The sequence below is a fragment of the Leucopleurus acutus genome, assembly GCF_964270905.1.
Source record: "Leucopleurus acutus genome assembly, chromosome: 10".
NCBI classification, from domain to species: Eukaryota; Metazoa; Chordata; class Mammalia; order Artiodactyla; family Delphinidae; genus Leucopleurus; species Leucopleurus acutus.
Window position 1 is genome coordinate 28,156,624 of NC_139153.1, and position 26,697 is coordinate 28,183,320.

Below are 26,697 nucleotides of genomic sequence, written 5' to 3' on the forward strand. Positions count from 1 at the left end.
GTGGGACCCAGCACCAGGGCGATTTAAAGCTTTGCTCAGTGATCCCATGCAGCCACTGTGGAGGACAACTGTTCTTTGCTCTCGCCAAGCACCAAGTTTAGAGAGGAAGAGGAAAAACAGATCCCCGGTAACGAGTCACGACCCCAGCTCAGGGCAGAACGCCTCTCCTCTCTCACACGATGCAGGTTCTTCACTCTTCCTTCCACGTAACTGTTGCTCTTGGTGACTAATTTTTGTCACTGCATACGTGACGATACCTGCTATTGCTTAGATTACAAGGAGAGCTCACATTTAGTGAGAACCTACTGTGTGCCACGCACATGTTCGTTGCACCTGTATTCACTAATACCGACCTCACAACAACCCTCCAAGGCAGGTCTCTCATTATTTTCTCCATTTGCCAGATGAGAAAACTAAGCAACAGAAAAGTGAAGTGAATTTGACTGAAGTTTACAACTACTGATGGGCAAAACTGGGACTTAAATGAGTGGGATGCAGAGTCTCTTTCTTTCATCGGGCAGACTCTTAAGTAATGGCTCTTGCTCGCATCCAATACCTCTGTGGTAAACATTGAGACTGTAACACCAAACAAGCAAAGGTTCTTGTCTTAAAGAGCCTACATGGGGGTGTGTGTGTGTGTGTGTGCGCGCGCGTGTAGTCACCTCCTTGATGACAGGGCCCATGCTCTATTCAATTCTCTGGACACCATGCTGACTGCAGCTTTGCAAAGGGAATGAACAAAGAAGGCGATGGAATGACCACGAGAGAGAAGGAGGGAGGGAGGGGCATGTGTATGGACTGACCACATCCCTTTAGACAACGGGGGGACACACAGTCACATCTGCCAAAATGCAGAAGAGGTAAGCATCTCCCACTCACAGCTCAACCTCGGGCCCGCACTGAACACGGGGTCGGGCGAAATGAATGGGCAGCACAATCACTCACACGCCACAGTATTTAAAAATCTCTAACAATCACATCATTATTGCTGGCAGTGCCTCTAACCAAGCAGACACTAATAAGAGACCTCGTACAAGGGGATACACTTCCAGCACGAATAAAGCCACATAAAGGCTGCCTGGTTGAAAACTGTGACCCTGGACTGGAATTCATTACTAGGAATTAAGCAATCACTTGGGGGAAGAGTTGATGGGGCCCTTTTACTTTCAAAGGGCCTCCCCACCATGCACAGGCATCTGATCCCGTGTTGCTTGTTTCTCTCCCAGCTGACTGGCTGCTCCAATTAAATAACTATTTCGCCATCCAAGGTGTTACAACTAATTACCTTAGCTCCTCTTTAAAGTAGTAAGAGAGACGTGTAGATGCTCCTTGAGGAAATCTGAATTTGGTTATCTCCTCCTGAATTACTGAGTTACAGCGCCAATAACAACACTTAGACTTCAGAACCTTGTCTCCCAGCCAAGGCAATCAGAGAGCTGAAGCACCCTTCACCAAAATGCAAGGAGGCTGGGAAGGTGGATATACTTGATGTACCCAAAGCAATACGATTATTTTAATGTATCTATTCTGGGCCAGGTTTTAAGATACAGGGAAGTAATCATTCAAAGTATTCCCTATTATTTTAGCATGTGAATTCCAGTTGTTCCTAATGATCAACATCACCCAAATTCTTACTTACTTCTATTTGCTAAAATATCACAAATTTTGGAGTGGTTCATATTCTGGCCCTTAGCACTTTCCTAGACATGATTTCATTTGAAGTTCACAACAAACCAATCAGATATCAATATCTCAGTTTGACGGACAAAGCAATTTGAGTCAGCGAGGGAAGAAACAGATTTGTCCGAACAAGTAGGCCAGTGAGTGGCAAATCCGAACTTTAGCGCAGAACTTTTCACTCCAAAATTCCAACCCTTACCAACGTCTTTCCTAGACATTGATTTCACAATCAAAGGGAATCTAAGCATCGGAGGAAAGTTCTGGAATCAGAATCTCCTTCTCAGAGGACTGTTAGGAGCGTTACATGAGGTAATGTATGTAGAATGCTTGGCAGACAGCCACTTGACCAGGATCCACAACTATCACCTACTGCTTTTTAAAAATTATTGTTTATATTCATAGAGAATTGGAAATTGGAAATCTCTTTTTAGAAGACTTGGGATTTTACCTGTCTGAACTGTTTTAGTGGGATAAGGACATTTTTTACCTGTACAATACAAAATAGAGAGGAACCAAAGCTATAGAGTGATTGCCATTAAAAAACAAAACAAAACCAACCAAAAAAAAACAGGGTAGCCAGGTCAACAAGTTCGGACATGGTCCTAAACATTCACTTCCTTTCCTGAATGATCTAGGAATTGGCTTTGTGTTAGTTAGCTGCTTGCATTTCTGAGACATCTGGTGCTAAACCTTATAATCAGTTCAGTTAAAAAAAAAAAAAACAAAAACCAAACAGAACTACTGCCTGGCAGCCACCATTGGAGAGTGCCTAAAAATAGAAATAATTCACTGAAACCTCATTAGAATGGTGCTCAAGGATGCCAAGCTGTGGGGAAACACTGCAGAAAGTTGAGTCAGACCTCAGGATTGCAGATCAAGAAGTCCCAGAAACTGAATTATCCAAGTGTCCAAACTGGGTATCATTTCAGAGATAGAGATTTTCATGTCATTATATGTGGTTCACACTGGTGTGATTTTAGGAGCACCCCTCTCCAAACACATATATATCATATGTAAGAATTCTCTGTTAGAACCAAAAGATTGATATCAGATGAATACTACATAAAACTGGTCGATAATACCCAGTTGATACACAGAGATTAAGGAGTCCCTCTCACTGCAATGCTATCTATAGTACTGCTGTGCCTAATTAATGCTTTCTGAAGTAGGTAATCCCATCTTACCTCAACTTTGGACAAACCGAATACCAAATAAGCAAGATCTAAATTAATTAGCTCTACTTATGATTTTATATACAGCTACCTAGGAATTTGCATGCACATAAACATCACATAACTTAATACATATTCAGAGAATGCAAAGGGCTAAGAAAAACAGAATCTGCTGTATAAACCTGTCCAGAGAAGTCAATCCATAGGTACATTTTATGACTCGCACAAAACCCAAAACAGGGGGATTCAATGCTACTATTTTTCTCAAAAGACAGCTAGGCAGTCCTAATAAAGAAATAATGGGAATATTACTCAGCCATAAAAAAAGAACGAAATAATGCCATTTGCAGTGACATGGATGGATCCAGAGATTGTCATACTAAGTGAAGTAAGTCACGCGGAGAAAGACAAGTATTATACGATATCGCTTATATGTGGAATCTAAAAAAAGGGTACAAGTGAAAACTTCTCTACAAAACAGAAGTAGAGTTACAGGTGTAGAAAACAAGCTCATGGCTACTGGAGGTGGGGGGGGGAGGGATAAATTGGGAGATGGGGATTGACATATCCACACTACTATATATAAAATAGATAACCAATAAGGACCTACTGTATAGCACAGGGAACTCTACCCAATACTCTGCAATGGCCTATATGAGAAAAGAATCTAAAACAGAGTGGATACATGTATATGTATAACAGATTCACTTTGCTGTACACCTGAAACTAACACAACATTAGTAAATCAACTACCCTCCAAAAAAAAGAAAAAAAAAAAGAAATAACATACGCCCCCAATACTGTGCCTTTTACTGTACCACATTTGGGCGCTTACTTTTTGCAAGTAAAAGGTAGGAGGGTTAAAGTATTACGGAAGTTCTCCCAATAATCTGTGTCTCCTTCACAAACCGTGGGAGCGCATTCCTGAAAAATGTCAGAGTTGACCAAACAGTATTAAGAAGGTCGAGGTGTTAAGAGCAGGAGGTGGATACAGGAGGAATCAGGAAAAGTCTCACGTAAAGAAAATTAAGTTTCTTCCTGGTTTGTTATCACATCGTGTAAGAGTAACTGAATGGATCTCCACCAAATACGAAAGATCTGTGCAGACCAGTCTGTCTTTAAATTTAATGCCTGTGGTGTACAGGATATGTGCTTTGGGAGTACGGGTCAAAGGTACACTCAAGATGGGCAGGCATCATCCAGTACACATTGAGAAACAAAAGCTCTGGGCTTCAGACAAGTACACATGTACCATATATATTAAGATGCTACAGACAAAGAAAACAAACGGTAGTTTTAATGTAAACCCTGAATACAAAAGAGAATGGCAAGCTTCTCATTCGGGCAACTCAATGTATCAGCACCACAGGTGAGTATAACATCGGGATTCATCCAGCTCAAGATAGTTCAGCATTCCTCTGGGACAATGCCTAGATGGCCAAGGAATCAAAAGCTTTTGAGAGGGAAGCCGTAACAAGCCTCTAAAACAAAACCAGCATTAAGAGCTTTAAAATTCTACCCTGGGAAAATACTTCTACAACACCATGGGAATGAGACAGTGCTGTGATTTGCAGAGCCAGATTCTCCTACAACCTCCACCAGGGAGTTTCCTTGATCTCTGAGTTTTTCAAACCAGCTCCCACTGATTTCTAGTTCAAAGGCATATGCACATGCTCTTACCTTTGTTTACTTTTCTAGGTCTAATTGAGTGTTCTATTAAAATGGTGCTTGTTTCAAAAATCAGTGCGGCGTCTGGGAACAAATATCCCCATGGGCTCTTTAATTTAAGCGGGCCGCCAAGGTGAAGCAGAAATACCTAGAAACGGGTTGATTTAAATATTTTAGCATGTAAGTCTTTATGCCTTATCTTAGAATCCAGTTGACTAAACCTTGGTTGGCCGGGGACTAGGGGAATTCTCAGGTATGGGGTAATTTACTTATTCCTGTGGCCATCAGCTAGCAGGATAACCCAAACAGCCCTCACAGCCCACATCTATTGAGATCAAAACCTTCTGGGGTGCTCAAACCAAGCAGGGTTTCTCAATGTCAGCACTGACGTCTTGGGCCAGATAATTTTGTGTTGTGGAGGGCTGTCTTGAGCATTGTAGAATTTTCGGCAGCATCCCTACTCTCTATACACTAGATGCCAGCAGCACCACTACCCCAGTGTGACAACCCAAAGCATCTCCACACGTGGCCTCATGGCCTCTGGGGGCAAAATCCCCTGAGCTCCTCCTCATAAGAACCACTGCCATTAAAAAAGTTAATAAATGACTGTTTAAATCTTAACCCTGTTCACTCACAGTGTCCTCATCTAACCACACCATTCATTCAATACTCCTTATGGCTTTTTTTATAAAAGGGAGGAAGCAGAAGAAAAAACACTGTCATCAAATCTATAAAATAATCACAGGCTCAGAGTCTAAGGGAATTCAGAATAGGATAAAAGGTTTTAATTACGGGCAAAAAGAATAAGAACACAATTTTTAGTTGCAAGAAAATAACTGTTCAGGTACCAGCAAAATTAAGAGGGGTCCTGAAGCACATATATACACATGATAATAACTGGAACCAATGATACATACTTCTTTCTCTACCCTCTCCAACAGGAGAGCCAGTTTTTCTGATTCAGTTTTCCACTAAGAGCACAGACCCTGGAGGCATCCTACTGCTGTTGAAATACTCGCTCGAACATTTATTGGCTGATGTGATATTGGGTAATTTATATTAAAAACAGTTCCATGCCTCACCTTGTGCATTTGTAAAATGGACATAATAATACCTTGAGGGGGTCCCAGTGAAGATTAAATAAGATAATGTTTAATGTGGGCGCTTCATTTTAGCATTTTACATGCAAAAAATGGTAACTTTTATTAGTACTGTTTGTATTCTATTTAGAAGCATCTTTTCAACGAGTTTATCTAAAGGAAAAGAAGGAGAGGAGAGTTGTCACTAGCTTCTAACCTTGGGATGCAAAGTGCTTTGTGTGTGGCGTTCTCCCAAGAGAACTAATTAGCTGAGGCATCTACTAGATTATACTTCTGGAAGACCAAAGCTGAGAAAAATGAGACAACTGGATTGGGAGTCACAAAACTAGAATTCTTGGCTTAGATTTCAAGGAGCTATGGGACCACGGTCAACCACTTAACTCTCAGACAGCCAGTCTCACTTCTGTCATTTTAATGGGATCACTACAGAGTTCCTAGTATTTTATCTGAGACTATGACAATCAGATTCAAAGACTTATATTAGAACTAATGGCCAAAACAACTAAATTCTAAACTAAATGATGGATTCTAAACTATCATTTAGTGATGCACAAAGGCAAAGTACTTGGTAACTGTCCTTGAAGTACAGTGATTTAATTAAAGAAGATTTTCACATGGTCTTTTTCAAAGTCTCTTAATTATGTAATGCTTCACCAATTATAGTCCTGTGTAATGCCCACTAAGAGGAAATTTGAATTACAGGCCATCTGCAGACAGGAGATGTACTGAAAACACCTGATAGGCTACAAATTCAATGTCGTACATCCACAAATCTGTTCTAAAATTGCACCCGAACATTAAAGACGACTCTGGCCTTCACTTAGTGGTAAGTCCTATGAAATCAATTAGCTGTTAAAATAGTTTAAATGGAACACATGTTTTTAATTTTTGTGTGTGTATAAAAGCAAAGTCTTCTTAATCAGCCCAAAACATTCTGAAATTACACTTCTAGGTAATGCAGTGAAAGAACTGAACTTATAACTAGATAAAACCAGGATGTGGAAAATGTGAGAAGGATGATATTCAAACAGCAGTAACCGGAAAGGAATAAAATAAGAATCATATTAGTTTACTTCAATTATCCCAAAAAGCAGTCTAAGAAGGAAGCTGTAAAAACCAATCACGACTCCCCAACAGAAACTCACATAGTCTCCGACTCAAAAACGGTTCTTGGGGGCTTCCCTATTGGCGCAGTGGTTGAGAGTCTGCCTGCTAATGCAGGGGACGCAGGTTCGAGCCCTGGTCTGGGAGGATCCCATGTGCCGGGGAGCAACTGGGCCCGTGAGCCACAACTGCTGAGCCTGCGCGTCTGGAGCCTGTGCTCCGCAACAAGAGAGGCCACGATAGTGAGACGCCCGCGCACCGCGATGAAGAGTGGCCCCCGCTTGCCACAACTAGAGAAAGTCCTCGCACAGAAACGAAGACCCAACACAGCAAGAATAAATAAATAAACTAATAAACTCCTACCCCCAACATCAAAAAAAAAAAAAACGGTTCTTGTTTTTTTTTTTTTTTTCTGTGGGTGTTTGGTAGTGGGTATAACTACTATTTTTCTTTTTTCTTTCCTCCCACTCTCCCTCCTTCCTTTCATCCCTTCCTCCTCCTCCTTCTTCTTTCTCTCTCTCCGCACCTTTCCTTCCCTCCCCCGTTTATTCTATGGAGTAGAGGCCCTTGTTGCCAACAGGACCAGTCAGGAGTTTAAAAAAAAAATAAGAACTATCTCCAGCCATGATAGAAAATGTGTTCTTCATTAAAGAAAAAGATTCCTCAGGATGGTTTAAAAAATGAAAAGATGACTTTAGGTCACCATAAATAAAAAGGATGACTTATACTTTAAGAGTGGTGCTTTGCTTTGTAGAAAAATGGGAGGAAAAAGAAAAATGGAGGAGAGTCCAGTTTTAAAACTCATAAATAGGATTTTCATACCCTTAAAATGAAATATTTATCATTTTGAAATTATACAGATCTATAAAGATATAATTCTTATACTCTTGATATTTTATCTACCTGACTTGATCTGTCCTCCCCTATCTCCCAATGACAAAATGATGCTACTATTTTTTTTTTTAAATTTATTTACCTTATTTATTTATTTTTGGCTTTGTTGGGTCTTTGTTGCTGCACGCGGGCTTTCTCTAGTTGCAGAGAGCGGGGGCTACTCTTTGTTGCGGTGCACAGGCTTATCATTGCGATGGCTTCTCTTGTTGAGGAGCATGGGCTCTAGGCTAACAGGCTTCAGTAGTTGTGGCACACAGGCTCAGCAGTTGTGGCTCGCGGGCTCTAGAGCACAGGCTCAGTAGTTGTGGCGCACGGGCTTAGTTGCTCCACGGCATGTGGGATCTTCCAGGACCAGGGCTCGAACCCGTGTCCCCTGCATTGGCAGGCGGATTCTTAACCACTGCGTCACCAGGGAAGTCCCCAAATGATGCTACTATTAAAGAAAGAATTCAAAGGCCAACTCTTTTCAAAACTTATAGTTCTCTAACTACTTTGAGGGCAGGCTACAGTTCTAAGGATACATTTGCAATGTTCATGAATAATGGCACAAAGAAGGTGCTTAACATATTGCACAATGAGCAAATGAGTTAGCGTAAGCAAGGACACAGCAAGAGCAAGAAAAAGCAAAAAAACATAAATACAGATGCACTGAAATAGATAGAAACTAACCCTAGGAAGGCAATGCTCAAGAAAAAGACAGAGGCAAGCTAGAATGAAAAATAGCAAAACAATCCAGAAAAGCTTCTCCACCCACAGTCTACTGAGATGATACCATTTTGGTGGGAAACTTTATAAAAACATTCTCAGACACAGATATAGCCAGATATTCTTGGCACTAACACACTCCTTTAAGGCCTCTGAATGCACTACACCTTTAAGAAGTGTCAAGCCCTGATGCTTTTTCCCAACCTATAGGCATAAGCAGAGATACAGCCCTTTAAAAGCATGTTAGGGACTTCCCTGGTGGCGCAGTGGTTGAGAGTCCGCCTGCCCATGCAGGGGACGCGGGTTCGTGCCCCGGTCCGGGAGGATCCCACGTGCCGCAGAGCGGCTGGGCCCGTGAGCCATGGCCGCTGAGCCTGCGCGTCCGGAGCCTCTGCTCTGCAACGGGAGAGCGGGAGAGGCCACAACAGTGAGAGGCTCGCATACAGAGGAAAAAAAAAAAAGCACGTCAGACCCAATGGAACTCCCGGGCAAAGCCCCATCCTCAATGGATCAGGAGTCTGAGAAACTTCATGTTCAATGTCCTTCACCATCTCAAAAGCCTTATACTTCTGTACAACCACCACCTTTCTTAGCTGAAGCTTACACAGCCACCTAGACATATCCTTTTCCAAAGCCCGAATCATTAATCTTGTGGTGGGATCCTGAAAGGTTTCCTATAACTTAGTCCTACTCAGTACCTATATCCTGAACAACTGAGGTCAAGACACCGATGTGAGGGCTAGGGAAAGGTGGATGGTGGGATACAGGGAGAAGAGGCACAAGACATGGACCTCCACCTCCAAGAGTTTGTATTCTAGTGTTCTCAGGTCCTACACTCCCTAGTGCCTGTTTCTACTACTCTTAGCTACCATGTTATCAGCTTGTTTCTTTCCAATCAAGACTCTAGGGCCTAAATATGTTTCCATTGAATTCAGCTAAGTAATTGCACAATCAAGCCACAGTGGAAGTCACTTGCAAGAGATGGGGGTGATGAGTAAGTGAGTACTCCTAGACCTCAATGATCTCACAGTACAGAGGCTGAAGAAAGCACGTAAAATAACAGCTTGAATGCAAGCTGGAATGCTAAGAGAAACAGGGGGTTAAAGGAAGGACAAATCACATCTCCCTTTGGTGGGGGGAGGGCAGGTAAGATGCAGGGAAGTGGAGAAAAAGGCATCCTTGCCAACCCTGGGTGAGTCATCAAGAGCTCCTCCTGCCTTCTCAACGTCTATAAATAATCCCAGGTGCTGCCATTTCATTTAATTACTAAGCCTCTCCAGATGGAGAAAAATAATTAAGCAGTCGGTACCACCAAGATGACATAAAGAATGCGTTAGCAACTTTTGAAACATTTGAGTTTTGAAGTTTACTTTCAACAATGAAAGAAGGGCAGAAGTGAAGAGGGCCCAAATGACTGAGTGACAGACATCAGAGAAAACCAAAGGACAGCAGTCAGATAGTGGGTAGAAATTTAAATAGGAAAAAAGCAAATACTCGTGTAAAGGGGCTCAATCCTCCCAGAAGCAGCAGAGCCGCTAACATTAAATGAAGAAGCCTCAACGGAGTTGGTGAAGATAGGTTGTCAAAAAAGCAATACTTTAAGACAACCTAAAAATCAATTTATTTATTTCCTAAATGTACAAGAAATATGCTGTGGACTGGGCCTCTGGATGCGGACGTGATAAACATTTTATCTTTGTGTCTGATGCAAAGATTCAGAAGTGATTAAACCCAAAAGGGTCTAACAAGGAAGCTGGGAAGAGCCACACGAGAAAAATTTCTAAGCACAGATGCTCTTAAAGAATCATGCATTTATAATTCTAAAGTTCAATGGAATCAGGAAATCAATAAAAATAAAATTTCTGGCATTCAAATAACAGCAGCAACTGGGTAGTAAAACACCTGAGATTTCCTCCCCATAACATGTTCAAAGATAATCATGTGCTTCCTCAAAAAAAAAAAAAATCCACAAAAATCAAACCTATAAAACCACAGTAATCAAAATTATAAAAAGTTTGGGGATCCCAAACTTCTATGAGCATCAGACTGAAAACCATTAATAAGGGTGCACAGTTCGAAGACATTTCGATGCTGGCGGGAAAATGGAGGGACGTGTTCCAAGAGGAATGATGAAGAAACAGACTGGAAGAAAGAAAAACCAAATCAGAACCCAATTCCGAGGGCGATCATAGAAGATTCTTGATCTAAAAAAATATAGGTCAAATGGTAGTTCTAGTTTTAGTTTTTGAGGGAACCTCCCACTGGTCTCCATAGTGGTTGTACCAATTTACATTCCCACCAACAGTGGAGGAAGGTCCCCTTTTCCCCACACCCTCTCCAGCATTTATTGTTTGTACAAATGGACTTATTTACAAAACAGAAGTAGAGTCACAGATGTAGAAAACAAATTTATGGTTACCAGGGGTAAGGATAAATTGGGAGATTGGGATTGACATATACACACTACATATAGCACAGGGAACTCGTCTCGATACTCTGCAATGGCCTATATGGGAAAAGAACCTAAAAAAAAAAGTGGATATATGCATATGTATAACTGATTCACTTTGCTGTACACCTGAAACTAACACAACATTGTAAATCAACAATACTCCAAAATATATTAAAAGAAAATAATTTAGGTCAAGTTAAAGGTAAAGGTCAATCTGAGGACTGAGTACTCTGTGCTCTATACAGATGGTCCCTAACTTATGACTTTTTTGACTTTATGATGGTGTGAAAGTGACACACATTACTTCAGATTTTGATCTTTTCCTGGGCTAGCGATATGGTGAGATACTCTCTCCTGACGCTGGGCAGGGTAGTGGGCCGAAGCTCCCGGTCAGCCACTGGATCACAAGGGTAAACAACCAGTACTCGTCCAACCATTCCGTACCCAACCATTCTGTTTTTCCCTTTCAGTAGAGTATTCAGTAAATTCCATGAGACAGTCAAAGCTTCATGTTGTGTTAGACTTTTTGTTAAAATAATAGGCTTTGGGGCTTCCCTGCTGGCGCAGTGGTTGAGAGTCCACCTGCCGATGCAGGGGACGTGGGTTCGTGCCCCAGACCGGGAGGATCCCACATGCCGCGGAGCGGCTGGGCCCGTGAGCCATGGCCGCTGAGCCTGCGCATCCGGAGCCTGTGCTCCGCCACGGGAGAGGCCACAACAGTGAGAGGCCCGCGTACCACAAAAAAAAAAAAAAAAAAAAAGGCTTTGTGTTAGATAATTGTGCCCAACTGCAGGCTAATACAAGTGTTCTGAGCGTGTTTAAGGGAGGCTGGGCTAAGCTATGACGTTCGGTAACTTGGTCCACTTAAGATATTTTAAACTTATGACGGGTTTATTAGGACGTAATCCCAACGTAATCCCAACGTAATCCCAACGTAATCCCAACGTAAGTCGACAAAGATTTGTAACCTTCAATCAAAGCTATTTAAATCTTTTTGAGTTATTTTCAAAGCAAAGCATCCTTCGACAAATTGCCTTATCATTCCACTGTCGTTTCAACTGTCTTATAAACCTAGGTTTTCATTTCTTACTTCTTCAAACAGATAACCCAAGTAGACTGTTATCAGAATAATATATTAAGAGAGCATTTTAATAACTTTTGGCATTTACATTTCCACAGGAATTCAAATCAGGCTAACTAGCATAGTGGAGATTCTATTTTAACGAACAGAAAATAATTAACTTTGTACTAATATAAATTAGCTAAACAAGCATTTATTTATTCTCTTTAGCGGTTTAACAACAAATATCTCCATCCCTCGCCAATTTCATGTTTTAACTTCTTTATTTAAAAAATCCTTTAAAATCAGACTTTCCCCTTCCTTTCCCCTGTATCTTCTAGAAGGCTGCGAGGCCAAAGGTGTGTGAACTAGAATAAAGGTGTTCCTTCCTCGAGATGCATGAGTAACATAGGTTGGAAAACTGTAGTAAGTATTCCAGTCAGGAGGAGCTATGAAGTGAATGCGCCTTCTAGCACTGGGTGGGCCCAAACGCGTAAAACCACGTGGGGCTGCCATGACTTGTTTTCTTCCATACCTGGAGGCGATCCTTCCTTTACTAGTGTTCACACAAAGCACTCAGGGGAAACCCAGCTCAATATATTTCAGCACTGAGACTGACCTTCAACTCTGTCTGTAACCAAAAGATGTCAGGCACTAGTCAAAGTTACTGGGGTCCAGGTTGGAGTCATGATCTCAAGGTCATGTTGACAGGAAGTCATGAAGAAAACCGCCTAGAGACTGTGTTGCCATGGGAATTCACACCCCCTCCAAAGGAGACAAAGAGTCACTACTCAGATCTTGATTACTGCAACATCATCAGGAAATTTTATGTAAAATCTTCCATATTTAATGGAAGAAAATAATTGTAAACACTATGTAGCATCCATAATCATGTCCATGAGCCACAACAGGACCACCTGCAGGCAACCTATCCTCTCAGCCAATATATGTTCCCTGGTCGGCCATGTGTCTGCCAGGTTTGTGTTTGCTTCGGTGTTTTGGAAACATAAGAACCTCATCATATCTAATCACAGCAAAGGCAGTGAGAGAGCCAAAACAACCCAGCATAACAGGCACATGATCCGGAAGAAAAAAGAAACAAAGATAATGAAAAGTGGAAAGTGTTAGGAAATTATTCTAGTGTGTGGAGTAAGTTGGCATCAAAGCTACAGCAACTGCACAGAAATTAGCCTTGCCTAGACGTGCACTGGTAGGTCATTCACATCCTATCACTCTGGAAAATGAATATGTGAGTTTATGAGCACCAAGTCAGACCACAGCCTTTCACAAGTGGAAAAGTTTATCTACTCATGTCTTTCTAGCCATTATCACATGGGACTGTGACAGCGAGGTCCTCCTAGTGGGCAGGAGCTGACTATATTCATCTTATATATTTAACGTAGCAACTGGTACCATACCTGGCATTGAATCACTGCTGAAACAATCATAAATACCTCTTCAATACCAAAATGTAAGATGCCAGGTTTGAATTTGGAAATCCAGGTCAAGATTTCTCTATTTGGGGGAGAAATACCAAACTCCCGAATTTAGCATTCTTATTAGAAAGATTCAAAACACAGAGATCTCAAAATACAGGTTCTAACGAGACTGCCGTATTAAAATAACAATACCGTCTTCTTTCCACTACATGACATAGTGTGAACTCTGATGTATAAATGCATATGTGGACTTATAAAGAAAACAAAAAAGCAGCTCAACACAGCTGCTACCTAAAAAAAAAAGAACAAAAAGAAAAGCTATTCTATTTCATATTATCTGCCCTCTATTTTGTGTCTACAGGACAGCAAGTCAAAATTTAGAGGACTAACCAGATGAAATACACATTAAATTTCTTTGTATTTGAACTACACTCGTGTCCTGGAAATACTTTAAAAATCCAAAACCTAGATTTCACACTGAGGTCTTTTGCTGGTTTGTACACCAATGTGCCCCCCCTGCCCAATACTTTAATTGGGCCTACATTTAACAAGAGTTTCTAGAGCCGGAAAAATAGAAAGCTTTTGGGTAGAGCACGCTGTGAAACAGACCTTCCAGTACTCATAAAAACATTCTTAAAATTTATTTTCTATAAAAAGGATGACTATAAACTAGAACCTGGTTGGACTGGACATGGGTGGGCATGACAGGGAGGGAGGCAGGGGTAGGTCTGATGGCAGGGCTGCAGGAGTAGAGGTCCAGCAACATGAAAAACAGTGTGCTAAGAGGACAATAACAGAAAATAAGAGGTAACTATGTAAGTGGAAACTGTCTAAGAATGGAAGTTCAAGTGACCTCAGTATTGCCTAAGGCAAAACAATCACGGTTCAGATGCAGAAGGGGTCCAGACAGAACCCAAGTGAACTGGCAACAGCACAGTGCCCAGAATAGACTTCTGTTCGTGCAGAGAAGACACATATACCACAGGGTCTCCATCCCACAGAAACAGGGCTGGCTGGATACAGATACATATTTCATTTGGCATTTACCAAATGGCTACTGTGTGCCAAAACCCACACTAGGGACTTCATTTAATGAAAATGTACTAACTTGGAAATGGTCCCAATAAAAATTTTAGTTACCATGGGGATTTCTGGCGGGGGTGGGGTGGGGTGGGAACGAGGTCTCTTTAGATAAATGACCAATGCAATTTATTAACCTACTTGCGAGTAATGTCAAATTTAAAGTTGCTCCAAAGAAAAACCACTTTTTTTTTTTTACATCAGTCTCTTAATATGCTGTAGGAACCTGTTCAAGACGCTTCAGCAGTGAAGTAACTTAGATGATAAATGTGTTCTTCAATCTGTGCACCAGTCAAGTAGCAATAAAATCAGAATAATTCATGCAAAAATTTTCATTATGTTTCTAAACATACTTATTTACATTTTAAATCACACATTAGACAATATGAAATATCTTTCATTTAGACAGGTGTGAACTAGAAAACAGATGCATTCATTAAACACAGAACAATTTGGTGAATTAAAAAAAAAATACTCAAGAGAACTCTTTGGTTGAAGTATCAATACTTAAGCCCACTGTGAACTTACTTGAAAAAATATGGCCATGGCTCCGATTATTCTGTTTTCAGAAATGGCAGTTTGAAAGCTGTCAAAGTCATCTGGATTGTAAAAGAAAATCTGCATCTGTAAAAGAACAATTAAAAAACGTATTAGGAAAATACATTAGGAAAACCTATGCAGAAGTAGAGAGAGTGGTACAATGGACCCAGATTCCCCAACATACTAAGATTTTGCCAAAGGTACTCATCTATCCGTACTTTTTTCTTTGCTAAAGTATTTGAAAGCAAACCCCAGACATCATATCGTTTTACCCCTACATACTTCAGTAGGTATCACTAAAACACACATCTTTCCACATAACTACAATGCCTTCAGGCCACACAAAATAAATAACACCAACACCTTCTTATTACCTAATACTCATGTCATGGTGAAATGTCCCTATTAAGAAACAAAATTTTAATGCAGTTAAATACCATGAAGTAGGAAACGAAGACTGTGAGATTCAGTCCCTATGTTAAAATTAGGAACGCTTAAATGGACACATGTTTATAGATAATGCCCATTCCAAAGACGAGAATCTGAGGGGGGCTCTCAGTAGCTTTGAGAAACAGTCCAAATGGACTATTTTAGTCAATCAAAATAGAATATAGTGGTAATGATAATAATAATGCTTAATAGGGCTTCCCTGGTGGCGCAGTGGTTGAGAGTCCGCCTGCCGATGCAGGGGACGTGGGTTCGTGCCCCGGTCCGGGAGGATCCCACATGCCGCGGAGCGGCTGGGCCCGTGAGCCATGGCCGCTGGGCCTGCGCGTCCGGAGCCTGTGCTCCGCAACGGGAGAGACCACAACAGTGAGAGGCCCGCGTACCACAAAAAAAAATAAAAATAAATAATGCTTAATATTTTTCAGTTTGCAAAAAGCCATCCCATTCATGATTTCACTAAATCTATCTAACAATCCCTGTGAAGACTGGGCAGAAATTACTACACTCAGTTACAGATGAGGAAATAGTACTTCAGAAAGTTGATGCCGACTTGGTTAAAAAGAAACATCAGTTGATGAGCGTAAAGTCCAGGTGCTCTCATCCCAACCTTAAATACCTTCTCTTACATGTGGCAAGTGTTTCTCACTCAAAAAGCAGAACACGGATAAATCAACTTAAACTAATTATACAATTTTAATGTCTGCACATTCCTCAATACCTGAACAATTCAGAGAACAAAAGCAACCTACAGAGTATTCTTGAGAGACTACATATGTGATAAAAATAAAAGATCTGGGACCCTATTCCAGCTTCTTCGTTTACTTGCATGTGAGCCCTCAGGCAAGCCAGCGAATTTCTAAGCATCATTCCTTCCGTATAGAATCAAGCGCTTACCCTTGGTAGGATGGGTGTGGGGATCAAACGTGTAGGTGCAGGGTACAGTGTGTAGCACTATGCCTGGACCTTAACTGTGCTCCACAAATCGTCATCCTTGTCACGTTAACTTTTGGCAGGTATCTTTAGGTGTCTAATATGAATGTGATTGCACTGAATCTTCTAGAATGGCCCCTACTCTTTCCAGAAAATCAAATCTCCTATATCATTAGCTCTCTTCCATGACCTCTATTTTCCCACTTTTCCAAATGACATGATGCTATTTTCTGAACAACCACACCCCAGATGGAGTATGGAGACTTGATACTAAATGATAAATTCCCAATGGGAAAAGGGAAGTCAGAGAGACAAGCTGAAGTACACGTCAAAGGTGAACAGAGTCCTGCTGACTGAATTAACCAAGACGTTAAGAACAAGGTGACATATCTTCTCTGAAGGGTATATTTAGGGAGCCCAAATCAGGACACTTTTTAGGAAAAGTTAGATAACCAAGTGGATGGGAGAAGGATGGGTAGATTCTTTTGGAGAATATTCTTTCTTACGGTGAATTATTTTCCTTAGACTCTGCATTCCCACTGACGCTGGCAACCTCTTATACATGTGTTGCCTTTATGTCTGGACGGCTACAGACAACATGAATTTACTCTGAGAAAAAATCCATTCAATGAGGTGCAGATTAAAATAGTTTAATACTGGGTGAATTGCTTTGGGGACAATGCCACTAACCCAAGAAAGAAACTCTGCATAAGTATATTCAGAAAATTACACTTCACTTTCCTTTGAAAACCCAGGCCCTCAAATGAACTGAGTTCACAGAAGGTTTTCTTATTCTTCAAGCCCATGAGCAGGGGTAGCATTGTTTAACGCATCACCTGAATAGTGTGTGATACAAAATACTTTAAGATCTCTTCAAGAGCATTTTCATTTACAACCGGGTGAGGAAATTCATTTTTAGAAAATGTCTTTGAGTCATGGCTCCACCCGTCAGGATAATAAAATGTCTCATAAAGAGAACAGCAGCCATAGGTCTGAAGTATCAGCTTTCCTTGCTATTTCTCTCAAGTTGTAGTCTATTGAATTACATTAACTTTTAAAGGTATCTTAAATATGAAAGTAAATAAGTAGGTGGAGTTTTGCCGAGAGGGCACTGGACTTGAAATCATTTTGTTGTTATTGTTGATGAGACAAATTTAGGCACAGGCTAGAAACCTATTTTACAAAAACATCTTTGGAAGGGATTGGGGTGGCTGCTGAATATTGCGAGGAAGCCCATCAACTTTCTGTATCTGCTCTCAAGTGCCATGTTCAGAGCCTTCCTTCAGCCTCCCCCAAGGTGCGTTCTCTCTAATAATGTGACTCGAAGTCAAGCTTACTGTATAGCAATCCTCTTCCTGTAGAAACATGGTGAATTGAAACTGAAGAAAAGACCTGGGAAATCGGGCAATAAAGAGATCTATTAACTGTCCCTTATATTCTTTACACACATCACCAATGTATATTTTACCCATCTGCATTCTTCCTCTCTCCCTCCAAGCAATTATCTTCCCTGAATCACTTAATCGTTAGGTGGGAGAAAACACGCCCCTTTACCAATACATACCTAAGCGTATCATTTCTAAGAATAAGGATATTCTGTTACATAGCCACAGTAACATTATTAAAATGAGCGAGTTTCACTTTGACACAAAGTTTATTATAGACCATTATTTGGTTCTTGGTCCAGGAATCCAATCTAGGACCTAACTTTGCATTCAGTTGCCATGTCTGTTTATACTGACCCCTCCGACCCCCAACTTTCACCTGTGACGGTTACTCAGCCTTTCTTTTTCTTTATTTGGTAGTTTGAAGTGTGCAGCCCGGTTATTATGTAGAATTGGGGTCGGTCTCATGGTTTCTCATGATTAGACTCCGGTCGTGCCTTTTGGGCAGGGGACCACAGTTGTAGTACTGTGGCTTCACAGAGCACCAATGTGCCCAGCAGGAGACCCTTCAAACAGATTCCTTTGTCATTTTGCCATGCTCCCATCACTTTTCATCCTTTAGCACCTCCTTATTAGCTGGCACAGATGTCCTAACCTCACCTTGCATTTCCCCTGTTCCAGCCCTGGAATTGGCCATTTCTTGACTGAGCCCTGGTTTCTTTTAGTGAGGAATGGTATTTAAAGACCAAAGAGTGTGAACTCCATATTTTCCAAATATGTTTGATATTGGAACACTTTGGTTCTTCAAGAAAACCGTACAGCTTGAGGCTCTGTATGTCTATTCCAACCAGGACAGAAAACTGGGTCAACTTGGTGTAAATGAATGTCCCTCCAACACAAAGAGTGCCATGAGATACGTAAGTCTCCCCAACAACAGAAACAAACTGTATGAAGGTCAACCAAAAAAGCCACTGGTAGACTGTGGGTAGACCAGGGTGCAACTGAAGGACCAGTCCTATAAAGTATTTTAAACTCATGAGCAAGAAAAACAGGCCTGGTGGATCATTTAATTTTACCTCGTGCAATGGTTGGAATGGAAAAATCTGCAGGAATTCCTCTAGCCAGATCAAGGTGATAGATAACATCGAGTATAATGTGACATAACCTGACATTTGGAAAACGGTATTCTACCCCGTCACTGACCAGGAAGCATGTGCTCAATCATACATAGGGAAAATGGCCGAATGAATGACAACACTATCAAGTAACGGGAGGAAGATGTGATGGGTTCTGTGAGAACAGGGTTGACAGCAGTCAATGCTCTCGTGTTATAGGGTCCTAGCATGATGTATACAGAGTCACAACAAAATGCCCACTCGGCTGCCCTTTTCTCCTGCTGTGTTCTATTTCCCCCCTTACATTTAAAACTGTCCTAGCTGCAGTTTGATTTAAAACTATATATATGCCAGGTTTCCAATTTGTATCACTATCTGTGATAAGCTGAATAAATACAAATCAACAAATCTGAAAACGACGGCCATCTGTACTTTTCTTCATGTTGTTATTTTTCAAATATTTATAAAGTGCCTACTGTATATCAGGCACTGTACTCTCATTCATTGATACTCACTGAAGTAGGTACCACCATGATCCTCATTTTACAGCCAAAGAAAAAGAAGGATTTCTAAAATTACAACACTCTTTAGGACGGAGGGTGGGGTTGGGATAAAAACTAATTGTTCCGATCCTAGTCAAAGCCTTAATCACTGTGCTTCCTTCCAACAGGCAAAAGAATTTGCTTAATGCCTATTATGTATAAGGCACTATGACAAATGAAGACAGTTTGCACTTGGGAAGACAAAAATATCAACAATAAGACAAGGTTCACATTTTTTTTTGAATGCCAAAGTTGAGTTGTAGATACATGTACCACAAAAATGCCTAAAGTAGTAAATGGCTCATGGTCACGTAAGGCATACACTAAATGAATACAGAATAATACAGGCAATGGGCAAGAGGGGATATTTTCTTGAAGGTGGACTTCCTATCCTCTAATGTGGTAGTTGTTTGTGTAAGTCAGCTCTCACATCCCTGTCGTGATGGCGGCAAGAAGAAATGATCCCAATGCAAGAGTGGAAAATCCAGCAGTACTTTCTTTGGTGATTTAGAAAGCTCTACATTTTAATTTCCCCTCAAAAAGCTTACATAATATTTCTCCAACGTGTACCCCCCCTCACGTATGTGGCCCGAGAAAAAATTCATGATGAATTAAGGAAATGGCACGCAGACAGCCCAGAGGAAAGGCCATCTACCGATAGATTCATCAGACACTTCCATCCGTTCATCTTTAACAGAATGGAAGAACACATAGGAAAAGCTACAGGAAAAGAACAGGTGAGACATAAACACAGTGAAATAAAGATGGTGACTAGAAAGGCAAGAGCAGAATTAATAAGAGGCAGTAGATAACAGAACTGAAGAGGCAAAATGTATTTTCCTGATCATTCTTAGGGCTACCATGTAGTCAGCCAGTAGAGAACATGGCAGTGGGCAAAAAACAGTTGCCTAAGAATAAAAACATGTAGCAAAGACAAAGTAAAAATCCCAACACAGTTCATGATCTGCTGGTTCCACTTGTTGGACGATTTGCAAATGATGGTGTAAGAATTAAGGTTTTGGATAATAGGTTCTTACTCTAACTTAATTTTTAGATTATGCTGTACCTTCACTACTATATAGCCAGATCACACACACTCAACACAACACGTTCTAATTCTTTCATTCTGCCATTGCCATCAGACAGGAAGACTGATGAGGGCAGGAAGGCTACCTGCCTAGTTAAAGGCTGTGTATTGAACAGTGCTGTTCTTGTAAATACTATTAATTCATATTTTGGAATGAATAAAATGAGTGGGAGCTCTGGGCAGCTAGCTGCAAGGATAGTCAAATGATAAAGCCACAATCAGTATAATGAGGTTCTTGCTATCTCTAAGAATAAATAACATGAGTAGCAGGGAGAGATCAGGATACTAAGAGAATGAACGGACTTAAACTGCTGGAGAAAATGTTCAGGAAGGCCCAAATATAAGCCCAAATCACTATGAAATGGCTAAGTGGACCCAGGTATGGGTCTGCTAAACCCAGATTATATTACTTTCTCTTTCATCTGCAAGGAATTTCAAACTGTTTTCCACCCAAGCAACTCTAGTCTGAAATTTTAACACTCCAACACAAGAAAATCTATCCACTTAAATTATGGAGAAAAATGATAAATACACACTATATATATTATATAACAAACACTCTGAATTCAGAACTATGATATGGGTATTTTGTTTTATATCAATGAACAGTCTTTACTCCCAGTTACTTTTTTAAAGGGTCATGATTATATTGTTACCCCCTGTGATGGCTAATTTTATGTGTTGACTTGGCCCTAGCTATGGTGCCTGGTTGTTCGGTCAAATATTATTCCAGATGTTGCTGTAAAGGTATTTTTTAAAAAATCTATGACTACTATTTAAATCACTAGACTCTGAGTAAAGCCGGTTACCCGCCATAACGTGGCGGCCACGTGCAGTCAGTTGAAAGCCAGAGGGTGCCCTAAGAGGAAGGAATTCTGTCTCCAGATTGCAACACAGAAATTCGGCCTGAGTTTCCAGCCTTGAGACTTAAGCCTGCAACATCATCTCTTGCTGGAATTTCCAGCCTGCTCTGTACATTGCATACTTGCCCATCTCCACAACTGAGGAAGCCATTTCCTTAAAATCTCCATCTCCCTCCCTCTCTGTCTGTCTGTCTGTCTCTCGTATGTAACTCCTATTGGTCCTATTTCTCTGGTGAACTCTGACTAATACACCCCTAAATGTCACTACTGATTTTAAGCAAAACACACCCAGACATATTTATACGTGCCTGTGCATCACATTATAAAACGGTTCTGCAACCCTGTTCCTTTTTGAGTTACTTTGAGCTCTGAGCTCTGTCCTCTTCATTCATCCCTTTCTAACAAGCCTCTCCCCTGCAGAACGGGGCTACATTCTATTATATCCTACTACAACCCAGTTCACACTCTCGCGACTTACAGAAAAATATCCATGAACTTGACAGACAACACAACTGGGTGATATTAAATGAAGACCAAAGGACATGGGCTACAGCATCAGACCTGATTTGTATACGGAAGACACCTGAGATCTCTAAGGCTCAGTGTCCCCTTCTGTCACATAGAGGTAATACTGACCTCATGGGATCACTGTAATAACGAATCACTACTCACATGTTTGGGAAAATTAAGAAGAAATTCAACAGCTCCCACTTTTTATTATTATGTATCTTTATTACTTTCTTTATGACCAGAAGGGATATGCAAATAAAAGTGAAAATAAATTGTTTGGGCCGGTCAACAATCTCAATGAGTCATGCCACAAGGTGTAGCAAAGAAACCTGTGTGTGGGCTTCACACAGCCTTCATTGAAAGAATATTTTTAGAAGAACCGTGGCCCAGAGAACAGCAGGTATTCAACATCTTTACGTGCAAGGTAGCATTTAAATAAACATTCTGAAACGTTTGCTTTATACAGTATCATTAATCACAGAGTGCACTAATCCTTAATTATTTCCCTTGCTCTGTAATACGGAATTATCTTCAACTATATACAGCAGGAATCCAAATTTTGGGAGCAGAAGAACCCAAATTGCACAGCAGGCCTATGACTCCTATACCATCAGGTGTCAGGGTGTTTTGGGGATTCCTTTTAAAAGTCTCTGCGTGTAACTTGTTTATGCCATTATAAGTCTATTTATTAGTTGATTTTTGGAATTTCTGGCTCGGTGATTCATCTGACTAGTCAAACATTTAACTTTTGCACTCGTCTCTTGGTAGGGAAAAGTTCAGGCTCTTGCTTCCGACAGTAAGGGATTTACTATGCATGATTTGTGGAGTTATGTCTTACAGTTCAGCCTCAGTTTGGACATAAGTGAGGTAGGTTCAGCATCTGGCTACGTGTTGGTTAGATTCCCTCATCACGGACGCAGGAAGGAGGGTAGTAAGTTCCAGCTCTCCCATTCAATAGCTGTGTGAGCCGCCGGTTGAAGTTAGTCAGCCTCTCGGCGTCCTAGCAGCCCCACGAGGAAACTGAGGGTCAGAAGTGTGTCACTGGGCTACACTGAGGATTAAATAAAATAACTCAAGTAAAGCACCTCCCACGGCATCTGGCTTACGATAGGCCCCCTATTTTTTCACGTGTCTTTAAAAATTAGTTAATGGGGGAAAAAGAGAAAAGGGAAAAACACAAATAAGTTAGTGAAAGGGTTGTTTTCAATAAACCCAAATTGGAAACTACCCAGATGCTAATCAACAATGGGCTCTCCAATAATTGGAAACTACCCAGATGCTAATCAGTGACAATTGTAGTGCCGATGTAGAATGCACTACAATGGCAGGTAATGATATGGACGGATCTCACAAACCATGCTGAGACAAAACACCCAGAAATTTTCTTAAAAAAAAAACCAAAATGGATATACTGTGTGATTCTGCTGGAATGATGTACAAAATCAGGAAAAACTCTTGCACTCAGAGGCCAACACAGTGGTCACCCCTGGCGAGTGGTAACTGGAAGAGGGATCTTGGGGAAGGAGGGGGCGAGAAAGTGCTCTTTCTTGATCTGGGGTCTGGTTCCAAGTGAGAAAAGTCGTTCAGCTGTACGCTGATTACTTGTGAATTTTACTCTTTGTGTATATTTCGATAATAAAGAAATAAAATGAGTGAAAAAGCTGTGTTTTTGAAACTGGGATAAACAAAATATAGTCTTCTCCTATAATAATGGAGCACGTCTGACGTTGCTTCCCTGCTCTGTACCCATTGCATTCAACAGAGGCTGTTCTAAGCAGGGGGATAAGGCTAGGGAGATCTTACCTGTGTCATAGAGCAAGTTAGGGTGGCTGGCTCAGAGTGTGCAGAATCACACCAGCCGAGGACTAAATAACAATTACATGGACCTAGCGCTGCTTCTTTCCACCCTTTCCCTTGAGGCAGACACCGCAAAATGAAGCCCAGAGGCAGCAGCGGAGGGCTGCTTTAATGTATCCAATTCTTACAATACTTTACGCGAATTAATTCCTTCAGTCCTTGGGGTATTTGGAGGGTAGGTACTATTATAATATTTTCCCCATTTTATACAAAAGGAAATTAAGGCTGACATATTGGGTCTTGTCTAAGAAGTAATAAAGCCAGGATTCAAACCCAGGCATTTGACTGCACAGCCTACACTTTAAAAATCCTCTGCACACAACATCCTGATCAGATTTCCCATTGGCAGAGAGAACTACCTACTAGTTATCGCTAGGATCCTAGCACAAAGCTTCCAGCGTAATGGTTCTCAAAGAGGGGTGATTTCTGGACCCCAGAGGACATTTGTCAATATCTGGAGCCATTTTTGCTTGGTGTCACTAGGGGGTAGATCCTACTGGCATCTAGTGGGTAGAGGCCAGGGAGGTTACTAAACACCATACAGTGCATAGGACACTCCCCGCCAAAGCAACTAATTATTTTGCCGAAAACGTCAATAGTGCTGAAGTGTAGAAACCTCACCTACACCCGCTGCCACACGAAGTCTAGTCGATGGATGTGGTAAAGCTCTGTTTTCCTTTCTCTTTTCTACGACCGAACTTGCAGGTGGAACAAGTCTGCTGTAACGGGGCTCAAAGATTGGAGAGTCTTGCCCTTACCTGTAAACTAGTAGCTTCAAGACCTCTTTCACCTATTGCAGTTACTGTGATAACCTTCTTTTCTATTAAAACAACCTTTCCTTGCCTGCAGAGCTGTTTTGTACATAAGCTTCTGGTTCTGAAATGCTTAACACCTTGGACACAGCGGAGGGGAAGGGGACCACCTAGGTGCATCTGGAACTCATTTGTATTTCAAAAACACGAAAATAACCACCACAGCGTTTGCGCTCTTTGTAACGTGAAGCTTTTTAGAAATCGCTTGTACTTGGGAGTAACAGCCGCGTGATTCACCATGAAATAAAGTCTGGAAAATCATTTTGGATAAATGGACCTATAAATTCAATAGAATTTCCATGACAACATAGACTGCAACACTCAACCACGAATAAAAGGCTATAAATCATTCCAAACCAACGAGGAATCAGCAATAGGTCTCCCGTTTTGAAATACAAGAAACCTGAAATACAGTTTATTTGTTACTGACTCACCCGAAGTTCCCATTATGGTTCTTTCCTCATTTCTGATATTGTATTTTCTACCTCATAATAGGTTCTGGGGAAATGATGCTGCCATGAATTTGCAATCAAGCTTAATAAAATTAACACAGGTATAGAGTTGGTTGTATCCCCTCCCTTTCTCCCAGCCAGAAGCCTGCAAGAAAGCTTGTGCACAAAGAAAAGTTGTGCAGTTTTATCCAGAAAACTGCATTTTGCCCTTTGCAGCTAAATGTTGCCAAATCAGGAGGGTCTCCCTAAGAAACAGGTTTATGCAAAACATTTCTGAGAACACACATGCCAGACAATCTGGACGCTTCCCAAAAGCTTTTTTGAGTTCTATAAATCAAAACCACACCCTCTAGTGTTCTAAAGGTAATCTCCGCAGTGAGGCATCTTTTAGATTAGTTTGGTCAATTGAACTAGAACATTTAAAACAGCTCTCTGCTGCTCAGGCCTTCTGTTTAATTCTGGTGGAGGTGCGCTTACAATGGACTCTGCTAGGTCCAGTGTGCTGGGTCCTCTCCCACTGGGTTACCACCCCAGGACCACCCCACCACCCCAGGACCAAGCCCATAGCAGGTACTCATTAAATGACTGTGGAATAAATAAATGGAAGGAAGTTTTTTTCGCACAGGAGGAAATGCATTGCCTTGCTCTATTCGAACCCTCTCTGATTTCAAAGTCTCCCTTATAGCCAACAGCTTTGGGTAGATAACTGGTTGGTAGAGGACGGAAAACCAATTTATGGAGCTACGGATGTGGCTTCCAGAAGGGCTGCACATCTCCTGAAATACTGCCAAGGGTGGCACGTGTGCACACTGGACAGTGTCTATCTCTTTTCATCAGATAAACTCTTATGGTTCCTTCTATTACCACATGCTGATAACACTTCAAAACACATTTTCAGTCCTGATGTCACGTGGTCTATGGCTTTCATCAAAATCGTCAAGGGCTCTGCAAGCCAGAAAGGTTAAGAGTCACTGGTAAAAACATACAAACAAACAAATAAAAAGCAAGTGAACATGCCTCTATGAGCACAAAATCCTTTCTCTAAGACAGATCCCTAGAAGTGGTTCTAATTGTCCCTGGAAAAGGGGACACACCTTTTGTATTCTAGTCAATAATAAGAAAACCTATCTTCCCACACCACTGCTAACATTGGATTTATGAATCCTTCTTTTTCACACATTGGGTGAACATTCCTGTTTTCATTTTTTAATCTTCCTGATAACCAATAAGAATGAGGATCTTAATTCATTTTTTTCAAATGATTTTCCTTTTTATAATTTAAGGAGAATCTTTATTCAGACAACTGAGGCTTGGCCACAAGTGTTGCAAATACAAAGACAAATATACAAGTATATTTATTTGCCCAATATTGTTGGTATCATGGGAAAAAATTCACATGTATAATAAATAGGAGAATTGGTAAGATAACCGAGGGAAGAGAAGAAAAAAAATTGACAAGTAGGCACTGACACAAACTTCTTGAAGATGTATTACTCATGGAGAAAGTCAAGAGGCAGAATAAATACACATTTGACTTTTAAGATGCCATACAGCAAAATGTTTGCTGTGTATGTATATGCACAGATATACAGAAACTAAGGAAAGTTAAGAAAACGATCTGGAAAATAACATAAACTAACAACAGTGGTTTTCTCTAGGGAGGGGATTGGTTTTGAGCCAAGAAAGGTGGTTTGTTTTATTGCACCTGTTTAAAATACTTGCTGGCTCTAAATAATAGTTCATCTGGCGGGGGACAAGAAACGTAAAATGAGGGGGAAAAAAGAGAAAAAATCAAAAAATTAA

General features: G+C 40.9%; 1 protein-coding gene across 2 annotated transcripts in view; it reads right to left on the reverse strand.

Annotated features, from left to right (window-relative positions):
* PTPRG (protein tyrosine phosphatase receptor type G) overlaps positions 1–26,697 on the reverse strand; it is a 736,510-nt gene that overhangs the window by 214,804 nt on the left and 495,009 nt on the right. For both annotated transcript variants that reach the window (XM_082848957.1, XM_082848956.1), the window contains exon 5: positions 14,883–14,978. In XM_082848957.1, coding sequence (XP_082705083.1) covers positions 14,883–14,978 — 96 coding nt within the window. The remainder of the gene's footprint in view (positions 1–14,882; positions 14,979–26,697) is intronic.